This window comes from Lissotriton helveticus, chromosome 8 (genome assembly GCF_964261635.1).
Source record: "Lissotriton helveticus chromosome 8, aLisHel1.1, whole genome shotgun sequence".
Classification (NCBI taxonomy): Eukaryota; Metazoa; Chordata; class Amphibia; order Caudata; family Salamandridae; genus Lissotriton; species Lissotriton helveticus.
In genome coordinates, this window is record NC_136069.1 from 622,455,595 (window position 1) to 622,473,040 (window position 17,446).

Genomic DNA, 17,446 nt, shown 5'->3' on the forward strand with positions numbered 1-17,446 from the left:
GGTAATTATTCTTCGAATTTTATGGTCCTAAATGTTCAGTCTGATTCTACTCCAGACTTACCTGCTATGTCAGTATTACCAGTCAAAGGTGAATTATGTGTCCGAAATAATGGTTCCGTACATGTAGGCCATAGTGATTGTACTACTATTGTCAAGTATAGTGACAGTAGGAAATCTATTTTCAAAGCTTCACGTCATTCTTATTTTGTTTGTGGTCAGACCGCATATGTTCGTCTGCCCCTTGATTGGGATGGTACATGTTACATTGCCTTCCTACTGCCACCAGTTTTCCTAGCCCCACCTGACTATCATAGGAATTCCCACCTAGTACATACTAGACACAAGAGAAATCTCCCGATTGTCGATTATACTGAAACTGCTCTAGAACAATACATAGATATCAATAAAGGTGTCTTCCCTTACTTAGGTACTGTCGTGAATAGTAAACTGATACGTAGATTAACCAGAACACTTGAAGCAGTAGTGATTGAAACTACTTCTGCTCTAGGTAACTTAACCGAAGAACAATCCTTTATGAGAATTGTCGTGCTCCAGAATCGTCTCGTCCTTGACGTCATACTGGCCGATAGGGGCGGGGCATGTAGAGTCATCGGATCTAGTTGCTGCATTTTCATTCCTAATAATGCACCGTCTGTTTATTCAGCTATTACCAGACTCCATAAAATTGCCCATATGTTACACCAAGATCTAGGCACCTGGACATGGTCCGGTTGGTTCTGGAATATAATTTCCGCCTGGGGATGGAAAGTATTGTCATTTCTGGGTATTGCAGTAGCGATCATATTCAGTTGCTGCCTCTGTATACAATGTGGCCCTGCGATTTGCGGCATTTGTGCTACATCTTGTATTCCTAGTCCCGAGTCCCGTTCTAAATCCCGTTCCAAGAAAATTCGAGACGAGCAAATGATACTGTATGAAATGATAGATGGTATCATGAATATTGATGTTTCCTGATGGAAACGTAGTGACAAGGAGGGAATGTGGAAAAGTAAATTTTGCCATGTTCTGTGTCCCTACGTGTCCTCCATCTTATGTTATGTGTGCATGATTAAATATGCATATGTATCCCCCATGTTTGATTAAAGACGCAATTACAGTTGTGTCCATTTCTAGTATGCCAGTTTCCAGTTCTCGTGAAAGCTACGAGTATTAGGCCTATGTAAAGTTACGTTGCCACGTTTCTCAGTGTGTACGTTATTTCATTGTAAAGTCCCCGTTTCTAGGCCTCAAAAGGGCCCGGACACCAGATTCAGCTCCTGTCTCCTGAGCCTCGCTGAGGAGCGATACAGCCCCCACCTGTATCCTCGACCCTTCACTTACTTCCTGCCTCACAGTGCCCGGCTCAGCCTGGCTCTGCCTCTGAGTCTGCCAAGAGTATGTTATGATTCTAGTTATCAGTCCAGCCCTCCTTCTCTGCATTCCTAAGCTACTGAATCGCATCAATAGTTTCCGTCATTGTCTAGCCTTTACGTCTCCATGTAAGAGAAATACTGCATTTAATGGTCATTTAATATTCTTCATCACGCACTACATGTAGAGTAATGCATGCTCCAGTCTTAGAGTCCGTTAGCCTTTACCCCGATAACTTTTGATTCTATCAACATGTTCTCTAAACATCAGATACTAGATACTGTTTAGGTACATGTCGCCCTGACTCTCCAGACTTCAGTCTCTGCTCCTAGCACAGAGTTCATAGCCCCCAGCTTCTCCTAGTAACACGTCATTGTCAGTTTGCGCGCACCATTAGGTTAGAGATCCCGGCTCCTTAGGTAGCCCCCTCCATGTTTCCGCCCCATTTATGACATATTCTGTTACGTTTACATCACATGTCTATGTATACGCCCCTGTTACACCCATTTTCACCCTTATCTTTCGCGACTGCTATTGACCACACCCACTGCTCCGCCTATCATATGTACTGTAATGCAACTGTTTTACTATATATGCTTGTGTATTGTTATTAAATGTTACGCCAGTCCTTTCCACCCATTCCCTTATGCCGATTCTGATCCTGCCCCCGGCAGCGCTGCCATCCTGTTCCCGTGCAGGTTGTCCTGTTCCTGTCCTTTATGCTGTATTAAACCTGCAAACTCCTACTACCTCGAATCTTGACTCTTATTTATTGAGCTATCTGTTATTGCTATGTCCAGTCAAACCTAGATCCGGTATTATTTATTTATATACCACAGCCCGGTAGCCTGTATGCAGGCTTACCTGGCCATCCGCCCTGGGGGGAAGAGTCAGGCCTTGTTCATTCATGAGGGCGGGGAGTGTGTGTCGCAATATCAATTCAAGGCTGTACTTCGGGTGGCCCTGGGTGACCTGGACCTCGGGATTCTGGTTATTCGTCCCATTCATTCAGGATAGGCGATGCCACATTGGCAGCAGGGGCAGGGTTTTCTTCCAAGGCTGTGAAGAAGGTGGGCCGTTGGTCGTCCGACTGCTTTAAACGATATGTAAGTCCCGAATTGCTATGACGTCATATAATGCCATGCTCTTGCCTGACTTTTCTATTTCCTCTCCGATCACTAGTATGCCAGGGAAGGTGGTGTGGGTATTGGGACACTCGTTCGTTCGACGTGCAGCGGTGCGACTGCGGCAGCGGCGAGTGCGGAAGCCACCCGGGCTGGAAGGGACGGAATTTTTGTGGCATGGTGTGGGAGGAATGCGGATCCGGCACCTGCGGCGACTTGTGGAAGACATCAAAGGGCGCGAGAGGCAGTCTCCCGCATTGGTCATCATCCACTTGGGCGGCAACGACATGGTCGACAGGGGCCGCCTCGCAGTCAAGGAGGCACTGCTTACAGAATTTGCTTGGCTGGGGCGAACCTTCCCCCAGGCCAGGATAGCATGGTCATGCATGATCCCACGACGATGGTGGGGCAATGGAATCCGGCCGTATCCGGTAAACGTGTCTGTGAGGCGTCTCAACGGGGATTTGGCAAAGATGTGCTCAGGAAAGGGCCGCTTGCTACATCTCCCGCACAGGATGATCTCGGGATCTGAAATGTTTCACCAGGATGGGGTGCATTTATCGGACACTGGTATGGACGCTTGGATTCATGGCATTTGGTCATTTGTGATGAACTTGGCTGCAGGGGGGAAGGGCGACGGACCTGAGGGCCCTAGTCTCCCTTGTGGCGGAAAAGAGACATTTGAACACTGATAGACTGGAAAAATGGAGTGGAGTCCGCCTTGCGCACTCCCTAGGCCAGCACTGAGGGGAGAGAGGGTAAGCTCTCCGCAGGGGGATGGAGACCACCGGCTGGGGAGGCAAGGGCGTCAGGTACGAGCCTCCTAGCAGCATGGTGGATGAGAGGTGGGGCCCTGGAAATGGCGGACAAGGACCCGAGGGCTGGGGCCCATCGCTCGGGGGGCGCAGGTGGGTTGCACCTGGCGCGGGCATCTTTACTTGGGGGATGCGAACCTAAAGGCCCCTTGGTGCTGGGGGAAGCAAGAAGTTATGAGCAAAATAAATGCAAGTTGAAACGTATAATAAAGTTGATGATGAAGAGTTGATAATAAAGGAGAAGGGTTGCTCATAATTTGAGAGATGTATAATAATTTACATGTCATGTTTATGAAGTATGATTAAACATGGCCTTTTTTACACCCACCAGTTCCCATGTGATTGTTTGGTGGGGAGGCGGGTGTGGAGCATGCTGGGGGATCCGGGGCCTATACCAAGGGCGAGGCTAGACGAGCCCGCCTTTAGGGCCCGGCCCCCCGGCCCACACCGCGCCGCCATTGGCCGAAGGTCCCAGGAGGCTGCCCTATGGGCAGCCAGCCTGGGGAGTACTTCCGGGTCAGGGGGAGGGGGTGACGCACGTCCGGTGGGGGCGTGGGGGCAGAGGCCATGACCTATTTAGGTCTCGGTCACGGGCAACTCGGCCTCTTTCCCCGCCAGCACCGGACCTGCTCACCCACTCCCTGTCCCTTGGTTATCCTGCTTCAATCTCCCACCCACCCGTCCCTTAAGGCTGTGATTTGGAGGTGTGTGTTGCGGAAAAGAGACATTTGAACACTGATAGACTGGAAAAATGGAGTCGAGTCCGCCTTGCGCACTCCCTAGGCCAGCACTGAGGGGAGAGAGGGTAAGCTCTCCGCAGGGGGATGGAGACCACCGGCTGGGGAGGCAAGGGCGTCAGGTACGAGCCTCCTAGCAGCATGGTGGATGAGAGGTGGGGCCCTGGAAATGGCGGACAAGGACCCGAGGGCTGGGGCCCATCGCTCGGGGGGCGCAGGTGGGTTGCACCTGGCGCGGGCATCTTTACTTGGGGGATGCGAACCTAAAGGCCCCTTGGTGCTGGGGGAAGCAAGAAGTTATGAGCAAAATAAATGCAAGTTGAAACGTATAATAAAGTTGATGATGAAGAGTTGATAATAAAGGAGAAGGGTTGCTCATAATTTGAGAGATGTATAATAATTTACATGTCATGTTTATGAAGTATGATTAAACATGGCCTTTTTTACACCCACCAGTTCCCATGTGATTGTTTGGTGGGGAGGCGGGTGTGGAGCATGCTGGGGGATCCGGGGCCTATACCAAGGGCGAGGCTAGACGAGCCCGCCTTTAGGGCCCGGCCCCCCGGCCCACACCGCGCCGCCATTGGCCGAAGGTCCCAGGAGGCTGCCCTATGGGCAGCCAGCCTGGGGAGTACTTCCGGGTCAGGGGGAGGGGGTGACGCACGTCCGGTGGGGGCGTGGGGGCAGAGGCCATGACCTATTTAGGTCTCGGTCACGGGCAACTCGGCCTCTTTCCCCGCCAGCACCGGACCTGCTCACCCACTCCCTGTCCCTTGGTTATCCTGCTTCAATCTCCCACCCACCCGTCCCTTAAGGCTGTGATTTGGAGGTGTGTGTTGCGGAAAAGAGACATTTGAACACTGATAGACTGGAAAAATGGAGTTGAGTCCGCCTTGCGCACTCCCTAGGCCAGCACTGAGGGGAAAGAGGGTAAGCTCTCCGCAGGGGGATGGAGACCACCGGCTGGGGAGGCAAGGGCGTCAGGTACGAGCCTCCTAGCAGCATGGTGGATGAGAGGTGGGGCCCTGGAAATGGCGGACAAGGACCCGAGGGCTGGGGCCCATCGCTCGGGGGGCGCAGGTGGGTTGCACCTGGCGCGGGCATCTTTACTTGGGGGATGCGAACCTAAAGGCCCCTTGGTGCTGGGGGAAGCAAGAAGTTATGAGCAAAATAAATGCAAGTTGAAACGTATAATAAAGTTGATGATGAAGAGTTGATAATAAAGGAGAAGGGTTGCTCATAATTTGAGAGATGTATAATAATTTACATGTCATGTTTATGAAGTATGATTAAACATGGCCTTTTTTACACCCACCAGTTCCCATGTGATTGTTTGGTGGGGAGGCGGGTGTGGAGCATGCTGGGGGATCCGGGGCCTAATTGTAATTGTATGGAACTTTATATCATTGTACTTTATTATAACTGTATGGAACCCTATATCATGAAATATTTTAAATTACAATATTGTTGTATGCATGTACATTTTAATGAATTGTTGTTTTTATCGCGGTACTTTTATGGATTTTTTGAAATTCGAATAAAGGTCTTTTGAACTGAACTTGAACATAGAAATCTAAGTATTATGAAGGTTTTCTGAGGTTAAGGTCACGAATGAGGGAGATGTAAGAATCATTACCGGGCATGGTCAGCAGTCGAGGTCCTCAAATTGGGGAGAGGGGCCTTAATTTTGGATTTAAATGTTAGAACATAAACGTTGCCCTTGAAAGCTACTGAACAGTGAAAAGAGGAGATGTAATCACAAAGGGAAGTGCAGCTGCAACCTCTATATAAATTATACAATAAAATACAATGTTTAAATTGGAGACATTGAAGTAAACCACCCTTAAAAAGTTACAATCCCCCCAAAAAAATGAATTAGACATGCTTCCAAATGACTGTTGTGTTCACAGATCCTTGAATATTAGCCTTAAAGGCAGCTTGGTGGTGTTAGTGTGTCTTCTGTTGTGATGGAAGTGCAACCTCAGCGCGCTAGTTGACTTTAGTGTGGCATGAAAGTTCAGTTCCCCAAAACTTCATGTAGAATTTCCTCAATGTATTTATTTGATTGCTCAACTTACAAGTGGTTCAGCCTATCATTGACATATCCTTAAAGTGGACGACAGTAACACCTGCTTTTGACAGCCGTACAAATCATGTTCATTAAGGATAAACCCTCGAATAGTAAAGTTGTAACTGGCTGCCACCTTGTCAATGTACCAAAAGCAGTGGCTGAAAACGGGGATTAATGAACGAGTTAGTGAGCATCATTGCCACTCTATGGTTGCATCTTTATATGGGAGGCCAACAGTAGCCCCTGGCCCAACGTCCGTCTTCCTTGTGACGTCTCCATAAAGCGGGTGTGTGCTCATTGCATGCAACGAACAATTCTAAAGGCGTGCTGGGACTGGATGCTACTGCTAGTGTGTTGTAGACATTAAAGGGCACTTGGATTGTAAATCTGGTGACAAACGAAGCCCGAAGAACCAGAGGAAAGCAAAAAGCCACAGTTTGCTCACAGTTGCTGGCAAAATGGTGCTGTGGGTTGTATCCTGGCTGTAAAACTCTGCAGATCGGGGGTTCGAATCCGTGCCAGGCAGACGCGCCCTTCCAGGGTCGGTAACCAGAGCCCTTTACACTGGCACGGTTTTGCTTTTTTTCCACTTGTTATATCAATAAAGTTGTTCGCCGTTTCTACATTTAAAAAGATAGACGGGGAGGAGGTGGCTGGCGAGTTTGGCTTCTGCTTGACAGCGTGCCGCGCTCTTTCACAATTAAAAGCCTTGTCCAGGCAGCTACAGTGCTTCCTCCATGCCCCCGCCTCCCCCCGCCCTTTCCTAACAACACCCGGGGGCGGAACTCGCCGTGGGCCGTCAGGACTGTATCTATGAAATCTCGGCCACGAGTAATTAGAAGGACAAGAAAGGGCTAATTCAGAGCCCCTGGGACATAAATGAAGAGGTTCAGTGTGTGATGGAGCAGTTAATCTGCTACAATTGTGACGAGAGAGGCCACGGAGCGCCCTGCTGAGGATGTTGGGCGGTTATCACGACTTCCGCCCTAAGGTGCTTTCATTAGTCGGCCCTTTTAGTTTAGCACTGCTGGCTTGTGGTAAAGCACACATACTGCTGCCTTTGTGGAATAAAATGTAGTGATCAAAGAGAGCTTTTGCATTTTTCTATTAACAATTTAGATCAGGGCTTTAAGTGGGCCGGGTCCTGCCGGTGCTCAGCACCGGCAAAGCAGATGCTGAGATGTGTCTCTATCGGGCTCTCCATTTTTACCCTCACCCAGAAAAGTAAACCTTAACTCTGCCGCAGTACCACCCTTCACTGCCTTTGATGTGACTTCAAAGAAACTCGTTATAGGTCTTTCACAGTCTCATCATTTCAGAATGTATGCTTTTTCAATACTGTACACGACGAAGCCATAGTTGTTGCTTATTTATCTCACGAAACTAACAACCATTGACAAAGCCAATAGTCCTGACTTGTTGCTGGTGTAATGTTACTTGTTGTATTATATATCTGGATGCAATGACAGAAGCAGCAAAATACTAGTCGGGCGGCACACTATGCTAAACACAGACTTTTAGTTGATGTGTTTTTAAGCCACGCCCTTAATTACATTGACCACACCCATTTGAGAACCCCCCTAGTTTTTTCATACCACCTAAAGCCCTTGTTTAGACACACATTGGGCACTGCAAGAGTGCGTAAAAGAGAACTCCTGCTGCGCTTCCTGTACTCATAAATGCTTTTGTGAATCGCCCCCTTGCTCAAGGCCAAATATACAATTGGCGCAGCAGGTGCGGTGGCACCGGTCCCACACCCCTGAGGGGCCCCTTGAACCCTGATAATTGCTGTATTTTGCTAACCCAATAGCAGTTGAGGGGGTTGTTTTCTGTGTTGCTTGCACCAGCGACCATGGCACCGTGCCTGGCTGACCAACTCTCCCTGGTGCGGTCCTGGTAAGATGCGGATGCCAAACTCTCATTGGCATCTGCACCTCCTGCCTTTGGTGTTTGGATTCCTTCTGGCTGGTGATTGATGTCCTGGCTGGTTGGAGACTCCCCGTCTGGTTGAAGTGGTGGGGCAGGGAGCCACATTCGACAAGTACCCTGCCCTCCCCACTCTTCCTGGACGTATTTTGTATAGTGTATAAGACCCTTTGAAGCTGTAAGAGTACGGATTGCATATGGCTTGCACTAATGTTATGCATGTTTTGAGGACCTTCCTATATTTAATGTGGGTTTCAGCAAGGCCCTGTTCTAGACGGTGAGCCAGGTGGACCAGTCCCACCCAAGGAAACCCTGGCCCACCCAAGGCCATTCAGAACTGAAAAACAAGTGCCTTTCACCTTAAGTTTCCGTGGGATCTCCCTTATCATTTATTTTAACGATTAACACCTTTGACATAGGATACTTTCAGGCCTGGGGGGAGGTGTGAAGTCAGCAGAGCTTATAAACTGCTGTGATGCACAAATGACATGCATATCCTGAAAACTGAATTATGATTCTGGGTTTATTGCATCGTATTTTTAAACTTCAATGCTCTCCAAATTAAAAAGCTGCCAACGCGTTTTAAAAACATGAAAAGCTACAATGTAGCTCTGTATGGCAGCAGAAACATTTCTGCTGCTGCACATGACCAGAAGCATGCTGCAGCCTTAAAGTTCTGCATCTTAAAGATTTGACAATCAGTGTCCCTCCCCCTTCCCCAAAGCAAGTACATCAGAGAAAGCAGCTCCCTGTGTGCTGATTATTGTGTTAAAATTGTCACATGCAGATAGATGCCAAAATACCTAAAATATCAGATTGATTAAATACTTTGTTGTTTTTTGGCCAGTACCCACTCATCTTCATTGCCCACCCATGCTTCTTTACGACCCTCCCAAAGAAAAAAAGATCTAGAGCCAGGCCTGGTTTCAGCACAGTGCAACTGTGCCATGTTTGAAATCCCTGTAGATTAAGGTCAAGCTTGTTTTTCAAATTGGGCCAGTTTGTATTTCTAACCAACCAGCAGCAGCAAGTTCCTTTTTTTGTTCCACTAGACATCTGTAATCCACTTCATACAAACTCTGGGGCACCACAACTGGATGCAGAAGAAACCACAGAGCTGGTCAGCTGCAGCCCCCACCAGGGCGTGTCTGCTGCTGTTTCCAGGACAAAGGCCAGCCACTGGGAAACGCACACATTTGCCGGCATCAATGCACAAATGGCCCAGCAGTGGAATTCCGATGCCAATGGTCTCCGTGGCAGTTGTTTATTTAGGTAAAGCCATCTGCTGCACGGCCTCCTTCCTGCATAGTTTGTCACCGGTCTGACTGTTCAAGGCAGACAGTCACACGTACCTATCCCACAATGCACTGCTCACTTTGTCACAAACAACAGTAACAAAGAGATGCCATATTCACGGTATCAAAGCGCAGATGTGGTACTCATGTTAACAACCTCGTAAAAATGGCGCAGACGTGGTACTCATTTTACCAACCTCGGGGTGGGGGGGGAGATGCAGCGTTGATTTTTCGACTTTGGACTGTTGAGGGGTACATATGCACAATTGAAATAGGAGCAACTACCTTTTACACTTGTTTTCTTCTATAGCACACTCTGCAAACTGAATCGCTTCCAGGCACTTCCAGTATTTGACACGCTGGGAGAAAACGTGATTTGCTCAGGATCACACATTTTAGTTAAAAAGTGAAACCAGAACTCAAACCAGCGTTTCTTGGTTACTGGGTCTGCAAGCGGGCATAAGACAGCATTTCCACTCCAATAACGTTATGCAAAGTTTTATAATAATATAACAATAATCAAAAGACATTGGTAGTAGAATTGTATTGCCGGACAAAAACATACATTTGTCACAGATTACTAGTAGCCTGTCTGGTAGTTAGCATTTTAAGATCAAAACACTAAAACGGTTTGGTGTATATATAATAAGTTTTAAATAACACTTTTTTGGAAGCCTTTAAAACAGACTTTTTCAATTTATAGTTTTTTTTTTAAGAAAAGATGCCGGTACTACCCATTTTTACAGCACTCGCTTTATCGACCTGGAAAGGAGAGAATACTGAACAAGCAAGCACACCAGAATTAAAACGCGTGATCTGCAAATCACAGAATACATCACTACAGCGCTCTCAGCAACTTTGCTAGCAATTTACCACACCTCATTCCATGAGGTAAAGTGTCTGGTTTCTGACATTAGTAAAATTATTGTTTTTACTTTTCCTAGATTGAATCCTCATTTCATTATATGTTCTGTTTTCTTTTCTACTTCTGGAGTAAACCAATCGAAAGCACATTCAGCTTCAGAGGGCAACTTATTCCTTCATGGTGATGTTAGCTGCCACTCAAATGTACCATATTTACAGACGCTATGACATAATAGAAAGAACAAAGAAAAAGCCCTAAAGCTACATACATGTTACAGACTGACACCTCAGATTGTCTTTTTTTTTTCTTTTTCAGTTACATATAGATATTTTTGCGCGACCTCAGCCCCAAGACCAGTTAATTGTACACGGATTTAGACTGATGGATTGTGTAATTTGCGCAGGATCACATTCTGTTCAAACGAGCGCCGGGACTCGGATGTGGCTCCTCAGTTTCAAACGCCAAAGGCAACAGTTTTAGTCGTTACGCCACACCCTCTCCCCGATGCACACGTTAGCCTTGTCCATGAGAAAAAAACACTTAACCCATTAAACGTCAAAACATTCCATTTCGGCTGTTTCAATCCCTATGCTCAGGTTAGAATGTGCATTTAATACAGATTCACCAATGTTTAGGATGAAGTTGGAAATGTATCCCTCATAAATTGCCGCCCACGATGTGCATGTATAGATTAACAGAAATAACCGTCCGTGCGATTGAAAATCTACATTAATTGGGACTCAATCTGACCAAATGTGGTTTGTGCCTTTCATGCTTCAGGTGTATATTGTGGCGGTAGGGGGGCGGGGCCTGCCATCTGATGAAGAAACAGATCGACCGTGTGTGTGTGTTTTTATTCAGTGCTTAAAGCCAGTGGTTTCCAAGGGCTTGCAATTTAGGCAAATAAGGGAGATAATGGGAAAAACGCAAATTGCTCAGGAACACACAATTCAGTCAAATGGGGATTACAACCTGTGCTCCTTGTGTCAGAGCGTACGATACACCCAGTAAGCTGCTTTTGTCTGTAGTTGCGCTATTGTGTGCAAGTGGAACGCAAAGCCCACTGACTATGTGTTGCACGTGGGTGTCATGTTTCCATAAGTTACTGTGCGCATATTTCCGAGTCCCTGCAGCCGGATCATGCTATGCCCGGAAGCAGTGTAGCCCTGAACCGGCATGTAGGCTTCTTGTGGGCGCGGGTGCCATGTGCATTAAGTCCCTGTGTAAACTCGTGTAAGGGCACTGCCTTCATTACCTGCGCCCATCTGTTCAGGGGCAGGGGGTGCAGAGGAATGTAGGGACCTTTGCCTCAGGGGCCCCCTAGGGGGTGCAGAGGAATGTAGGGACCTTTGCCTCAGGGTATCTGCGAGCATCTCTGCAGGAGCCAGTTGGTGCCATGTGAAGCTCAGTAGCTTTGTAAAGAGACCGAGGACATGTGGGTGCCACGTGTCGCTCATTACACATGTGAAGCTGTCTGTGTGTGTGTGTGGGGGGGGGGGGGGGGGGCAGGGTCGGACTGGCCTACAGGGCAATCAGGAAGTGAACGACGGGCTGGTATGATGACGGGTGAGTGTGGACCAGTTTTTCAGCAGTTTGAGGGCCTGTTTTATGACGCGGTGGGTCAGGTTCTCCTGTTGATTTCCCAAATACTGCTACAAACATTGCCTGCAGCAACCACACATGCATTCAGTATCACAGGCCTTGCAAAATACCCGTACAGTGTGTGGGTCAGTCAGTGCCAATGGCAGCTTCGTATTTGGGTACTGCTGTGTGGAAAAATCTGTGTGTCATGTGTTGCTCATTACCTGCGTAAAGCTGTGCAGGGATGTGTGTGTGTGTGTGTGTTGGGGGGGGGGGGGTGTGGGGGGGGTGCGTTTACCTTTTTTAGTACCTTTGTCCATCTATGCCGGGGCCAGTCGGAGCCGTCAGGCGAAGCTCAGTATTTGTGTCCATCTATGCGGGAGTCGATGCCATGGGCAACTCACTAACTGTGTAAAGGTGTGCCGGAGACGTGAGGGGCACCTATGCATGGACAGCTGTGAAAAGTAGTGCAGGGGACGGGAGGGCACCTGTTCAGGGGCTCAGTCGGGGCATCGTGCAGCTCAGTCCCTGTGTAAAATTGTGCAGGGGCCGTGAGGGGCACCCGTGCAGGGGGTCTGTCGGTGTATTGTGCAGCTCAGTACCTGTGCGCAGCTGTGCACAGGTATGTGGGGGCTTCGTGCTGCTCTGTCGCTGTGTGGAGCTGCGCACGCGCCGGTGGGTGCCTCCCAGGACCCCTGGAGTGAGCGGCGCGCGAGTGCGGCCCGCTGCCCTTACCTTGTAGGCGTTGATGGGGATGTCGATGATGATGTGCAGCAGGTCGCCCAGCGCCAGGCTGGCGATCAGCACGTTGGGCCCGTTGCGCATGCTCTTGTTGTTGTAGATGATGCGCAGCAGCGTGGCGTTGCCAATGATCCCCACCACGAAGACCAGGCAGGAGATGGCCGTGCTGATGTACTTGAAGGAGCTCCGGATCTCCAGCATCCCCGTGCACATGGGAGGGGAGAGGGGCCGGGACCCCGCTGTCCTCAGCGTCTTCGAGCCGTTCTGGGGAGCAGCGACATTAGAGGTGTCCGAGGGCGAGCCCAGACCCGCTGCCCAGGTCACGGGGGCAGCCGCAGCCCCCGAGGCCGGGGCCTCGCCATTGGAGGACCCGCTGTCCTGCCCTAACACCAGCAGAGCACACGTGAGGGCGAGCAGCAGCGCCGGGATGCAGGAGTGCGCCTTCATGCTGACTGACAGGTGTCCTCCCTCGTGGGGAGTCGTGAACAGCGGCCAGAGGTTGAGACACGCAGCGGGGGCGACGGGGCTTACACGGAGCCTGCTTCCAGCCCGAACCTAGACAGAGAGACAGACAAAACACGCATCAGCACAGCCAGACTCAGGTACACTGCCAAACAGGGGCGTAGGTATCATCGGTGCAGCAGGTGCGGTGGCACCGGGGCACAGGCTCTGATTATTTTTCAACATTGCCCCAGCCTAGGGCCTAGCTCTGTGTTTACACTTTGGTGAGGGCTCGTGGGTATAGTGGGGGTGGAGGAAAGATGAGAAGTTTGGACGAGAGTGGAATCGAAAGAAAGAAAAGGAGAGAGTGAATTGAAGGAAGGAAAAAAAATGACAGAACTGGAGAATGATGGGAGAGAGAATAGATAAGGACGACCGTAGGGGGCACACGAGAAATGTGACACATGAAGATATCAGCGAGAGAAGGGTGTTATGCGAAAGTAGGACACAGAAGGGGGGAAGAGAGTGATGAAGAAAAGAGAAAGGTAGAAAGGAATACTAGACAATAGGGGGAGGAAAGACAGGTAGAATCAGTAACTTAGAAAACCTGGGTAGAGGTACGCCTGTCATTAAAACAGCAGTGTCCATGAGAGTGAGGGACCCCAACTTCTCATGGGCATGACACAGACCCCTAAATCATAGGTGTGGCCCCAACCCTTCAGGGACCGGCAATCACTTCAGGGTGCCCCAAGTCAGCTAGTATGCAAATTAATGTCTGTCAGCTATGGGAGACTAGGGGGCAAGTGTCCTTAATTCTATTGGACCTGTGGCAGTAGGGCAAACTGTTGCCAACATCAGGGGCGCAACACATACCCCTGTAGCCCCTGCAGTGCAGGCGGTGCCCTAATCCTCTAGGGGTCTCCAATGCTTCAGAAGAACCCCATTCAACCCAATAGGAGACTCGGGAACCCCGCATTTTGGGGGGTGGGGGGCAGACTCTTTCCCCCATGATGCAGGGTGAAACAGACATGAAAGAGCTGGCATATTAAAGACACAATGGAGCAAACGCCCATCTGCCAGACACCTAACTATCTTTCAAAATGCAATTTTCTCTTGTCCACGTCTATTTAAAATATTTAGAACCGAAAATGATAAAAACGCTTGCTTCACAATTCCAAAGAACCATGCACACTAATGCTCAATCTTCCCAAACAAGAAATTCATTTGATGGCATGAATTATATTCTACACGTGACACGCATGTCTAAAAGTCATTTCCACTCAGTACACGCCGTGCTATTCGGCCATGGTAAGGTCGGTGCTTTCCTCCAGCTTACTCTTCAGTCCCTCTTCTCCTGATGTCTTTGCCCATATTGCATGCTGTACTTTAAAGGGACTTACCTTTCACACCGTCCGGACACAAGCATGTCGTTCTGTCGGCAGTGGGGCTTGCTTGTCGGGCTCTGGCGGGATCCCAGCAGTTCGGTTGCTCTTGGCTTGCACTTTGAGCCCCTGGGACTGCAGTGTCCCACCCGGCCTCCCTTGAAATGACACAGAGGACGTCAGCAGCGACTGAGCCAGACCTCGCTCCTGGTGAGTGTATGTATCGGAGTCCAAGAGAATTAGTCAAATGGTTGCCATCAATTACGAGCTGGCTCCGCCCACTGCTTCCTAGAGGGCACGCGGCCTCGCCTCTCTGTCTCGTGCGGCTGCCTGGACAGCATCACCCGAACCCTGCCCATCAGCCTGGTGGGCCATGAGTCGACTATGTTTATCTATGTAATGCTCATATTTCTAGATAATAGAGAACTACGTCATAGAAACAAACTTCAAAGGAAAGTCTTAAAATCCGAAATCGTTATGGCCATTTGACACATAATTAACTTCCCCTATGCTTATGAAAATACTGGCTAATTGCACAATGTAAACCCCAGGCCTCCTGACATGCGACTTTGTGAACACGTAACATATCAACGGGAATATACACGTTAGGTTTCGTAAAACGAACCCACAAGGGTGCAGGGCACCAGAAGTTTCATACCTCCCTTTTGCAGTTCTCTCTCGCCTCCATTTACTGTCTTTCCCCCTCGCTTGGTCCACTTTCCTCCTTTCCCTCTGCCTGTGTTTTAGATGACGTTGTCACTCGTGTACATTTCATGTATACGACTATGCACGTCCAAGAACAAACGATACGAACTGTTGCAAATATCTGTGCTGTTACCTGCTCCTTTAATTCAGTACCTACATTTCTACGAACCGTAGAGCGCTCAACCACCCCAACCGAAGTCTTTGAAGCGCTACTCCAAGAACTTGAAAACAAGCAAAGTAAACCCACATGTTCCATCAACAAAGTCAAGATCACAGTGCGACTTGCAGTAAGAGTTGTTTACAATTTTAGCTTCGTGGTAAGGCTTCCGTAGTTATTTCATTTTATTTGAATTTTTGCGCAATCAGGCACGCTTTTAGAAATTAATGATGCGCCACAAAGAGGAGGCGCTGCCGTGTCCTACTCCTGTTTCTTTAAAATGCACGCAAAAGTCAGTGATATAACTTCAACCGTATCCCTGCAGTGTTACTGCCTTCTTAAATTCCAATGATATTTTTTTGTTTTCAATACACACCGTGCTTGAGGCTGAGAGAGTTGGATGAACGCAGCCTTCAGTGTTGGCAAAACAGGCAATTAAACGCTTGACAGCAGACACTTCCTTTGTGGTCTGAAATCCTACCTTGAAAAGCGCATATACAAAGAGATATGAAAAGCCCCTGAGGCGGAAGATTAGTTGTGAGCACCCCATTCTGCAACGCTGCACTTTTTAATCTGTCTGGGTTCTGTTCTCGCACTATTCACTTGTGACAGTGGGATTAAAAACCAGCCAACTAGTTCTCGTGGCCTGTAACCCTGTCTGGAGAAACTTCAATTTTCAGACCTTAGTTTCATTATGTATTCAATTCATAATGTAGGAAAACTAATGTAAGTGATTTTAAAGTGTATATTCTTGACTTTCAAGAAAATAGCCTTGGTGCAATTGCATCACTATTTTTTATTGTAATATGTGATAACTTGTAAAATATATGTTAATTACTTTAAAAAGTCCTTCATGTTATTATAAGATATTTTTATAGGGCTAGTTGAGTCAACGGGCCCTATGCAACCCCTCCATAACCACATCACCCAACACCTCTGCCACCTCCACTGTCTCCCCATCAAAAGAAGAATAACCTTCAAGCTCCTCATGCACACATACAAGGCCCTCCACAACATCAGACCAGCATCCAACCTCTTCTCCTTCCGCGCACTCAAGAGAATCTTCGTTCAGCTGACCTCTCTCTTGCCACCATTCCATGCATCTACAAGACCAGAACTGGTGGAAAGTCCTTCTCCTACCTCGCAGCCGAGACCTGGAACAACCTCCCCCTCCACCTCTGGCAAAGCCCTACACTGCACCAGTTCAGGAAGGACCTCAAAACCTGGCTTTTCTGATGACCACAGCACCCTACGGAGCTGCCCCCCCCCCCCCTTGCTCCTTGAAACCATCACTGGTGAGTAGCTGCACTATACAAACTCCTGATTGGTTGATTGACACATAAAGATTTAGAAATAGGTGTCCCTCACTCTTGTAGAACTCTTAACTCCTGAATTTCTGGTGTATGGCAGCAGTACTACTGACCCATTGGGACGGCACAGTAATTCACTGGGCCAATGTGGAATCAATAACTGTGAGAAGGGAACATGCAAGAGGACTCCATAAACACCCCCATTGTTCAGCATGGGATGCGCTGAATTTCTCCTTTAAAAACTGCCTCAAAGTTGACAGTAGACCACCTTAGATAGACCCAATTTTGCTCTTACATAACAATAATGTATTCAAGATCGCAGCAAGTGACCTATATCACAACCCCGGCCTTGGGCGAGCTTCCCCAACATATCGTGATTGTACACCCAAATTTGACATCTCTAACCTAACTTCAGGACTTGCCGTCACTTCTCTTGCTCATGCTATATGACCAGGCTTGACGTTGTTTCATGATGCTACCCTTCCATCACTATTTGGTCATGGTTTAGACTTTTCAATGGATTTACATTATTAAACAGAGTCATTCACTGTTGAAAAATTGGTGTCAATGATCTTAAATTTCTTTTTGTCAGTGTTTTCTTATTGATGTCTACAGTGAAAATTTCCTGTTGAGAAGACGGGTTCTCTGTTTTTTGGAGGTTAAAAAAAGAAAAATCTAATAGCATTGGTTGAAAAAAGCCAGGAATACTAGCGATTTACTCCTGGAATTCAGGAGTAATCCAGGTTTAAAACAAGAATAAGTCGCACAGCTAAATCTTAATGCAGCAGTCCTATGTTTCACAATGAGTAAGTTCATCAAGCTGAAATCGAAACATTAAAAATATGTGAAAGAACTTCTACCAAAGCTAAAACAGCCCCAGATAAGATTTTTTTCCAGGATTATTTTAGTAACTACTTTCGGAAGA

At 48.0% G+C, this 17,446-nt stretch overlaps 1 protein-coding gene across 1 annotated transcript in view; it reads right to left on the reverse strand.

Moving 5' to 3' along the window:
• The window catches only part of EDNRB (endothelin receptor type B), a 162,453-nt gene extending 147,898 nt beyond the window's left edge, over positions 1-14,555 (reverse strand). Inside the window, exons 1-2 of the mRNA XM_078657483.1 lie at positions 14,368-14,555; positions 12,521-13,081 (exon numbers count right to left, since the gene is read on the reverse strand). Of these exons, the coding sequence (XP_078513609.1) occupies positions 12,521-12,973 (453 nt within the window). The 5' untranslated portion in view covers positions 12,974-13,081; positions 14,368-14,555. The remainder of the gene's footprint in view (positions 1-12,520; positions 13,082-14,367) is intronic.
• Between the last annotated feature and the right edge of the window lie 2,891 nt (positions 14,556-17,446).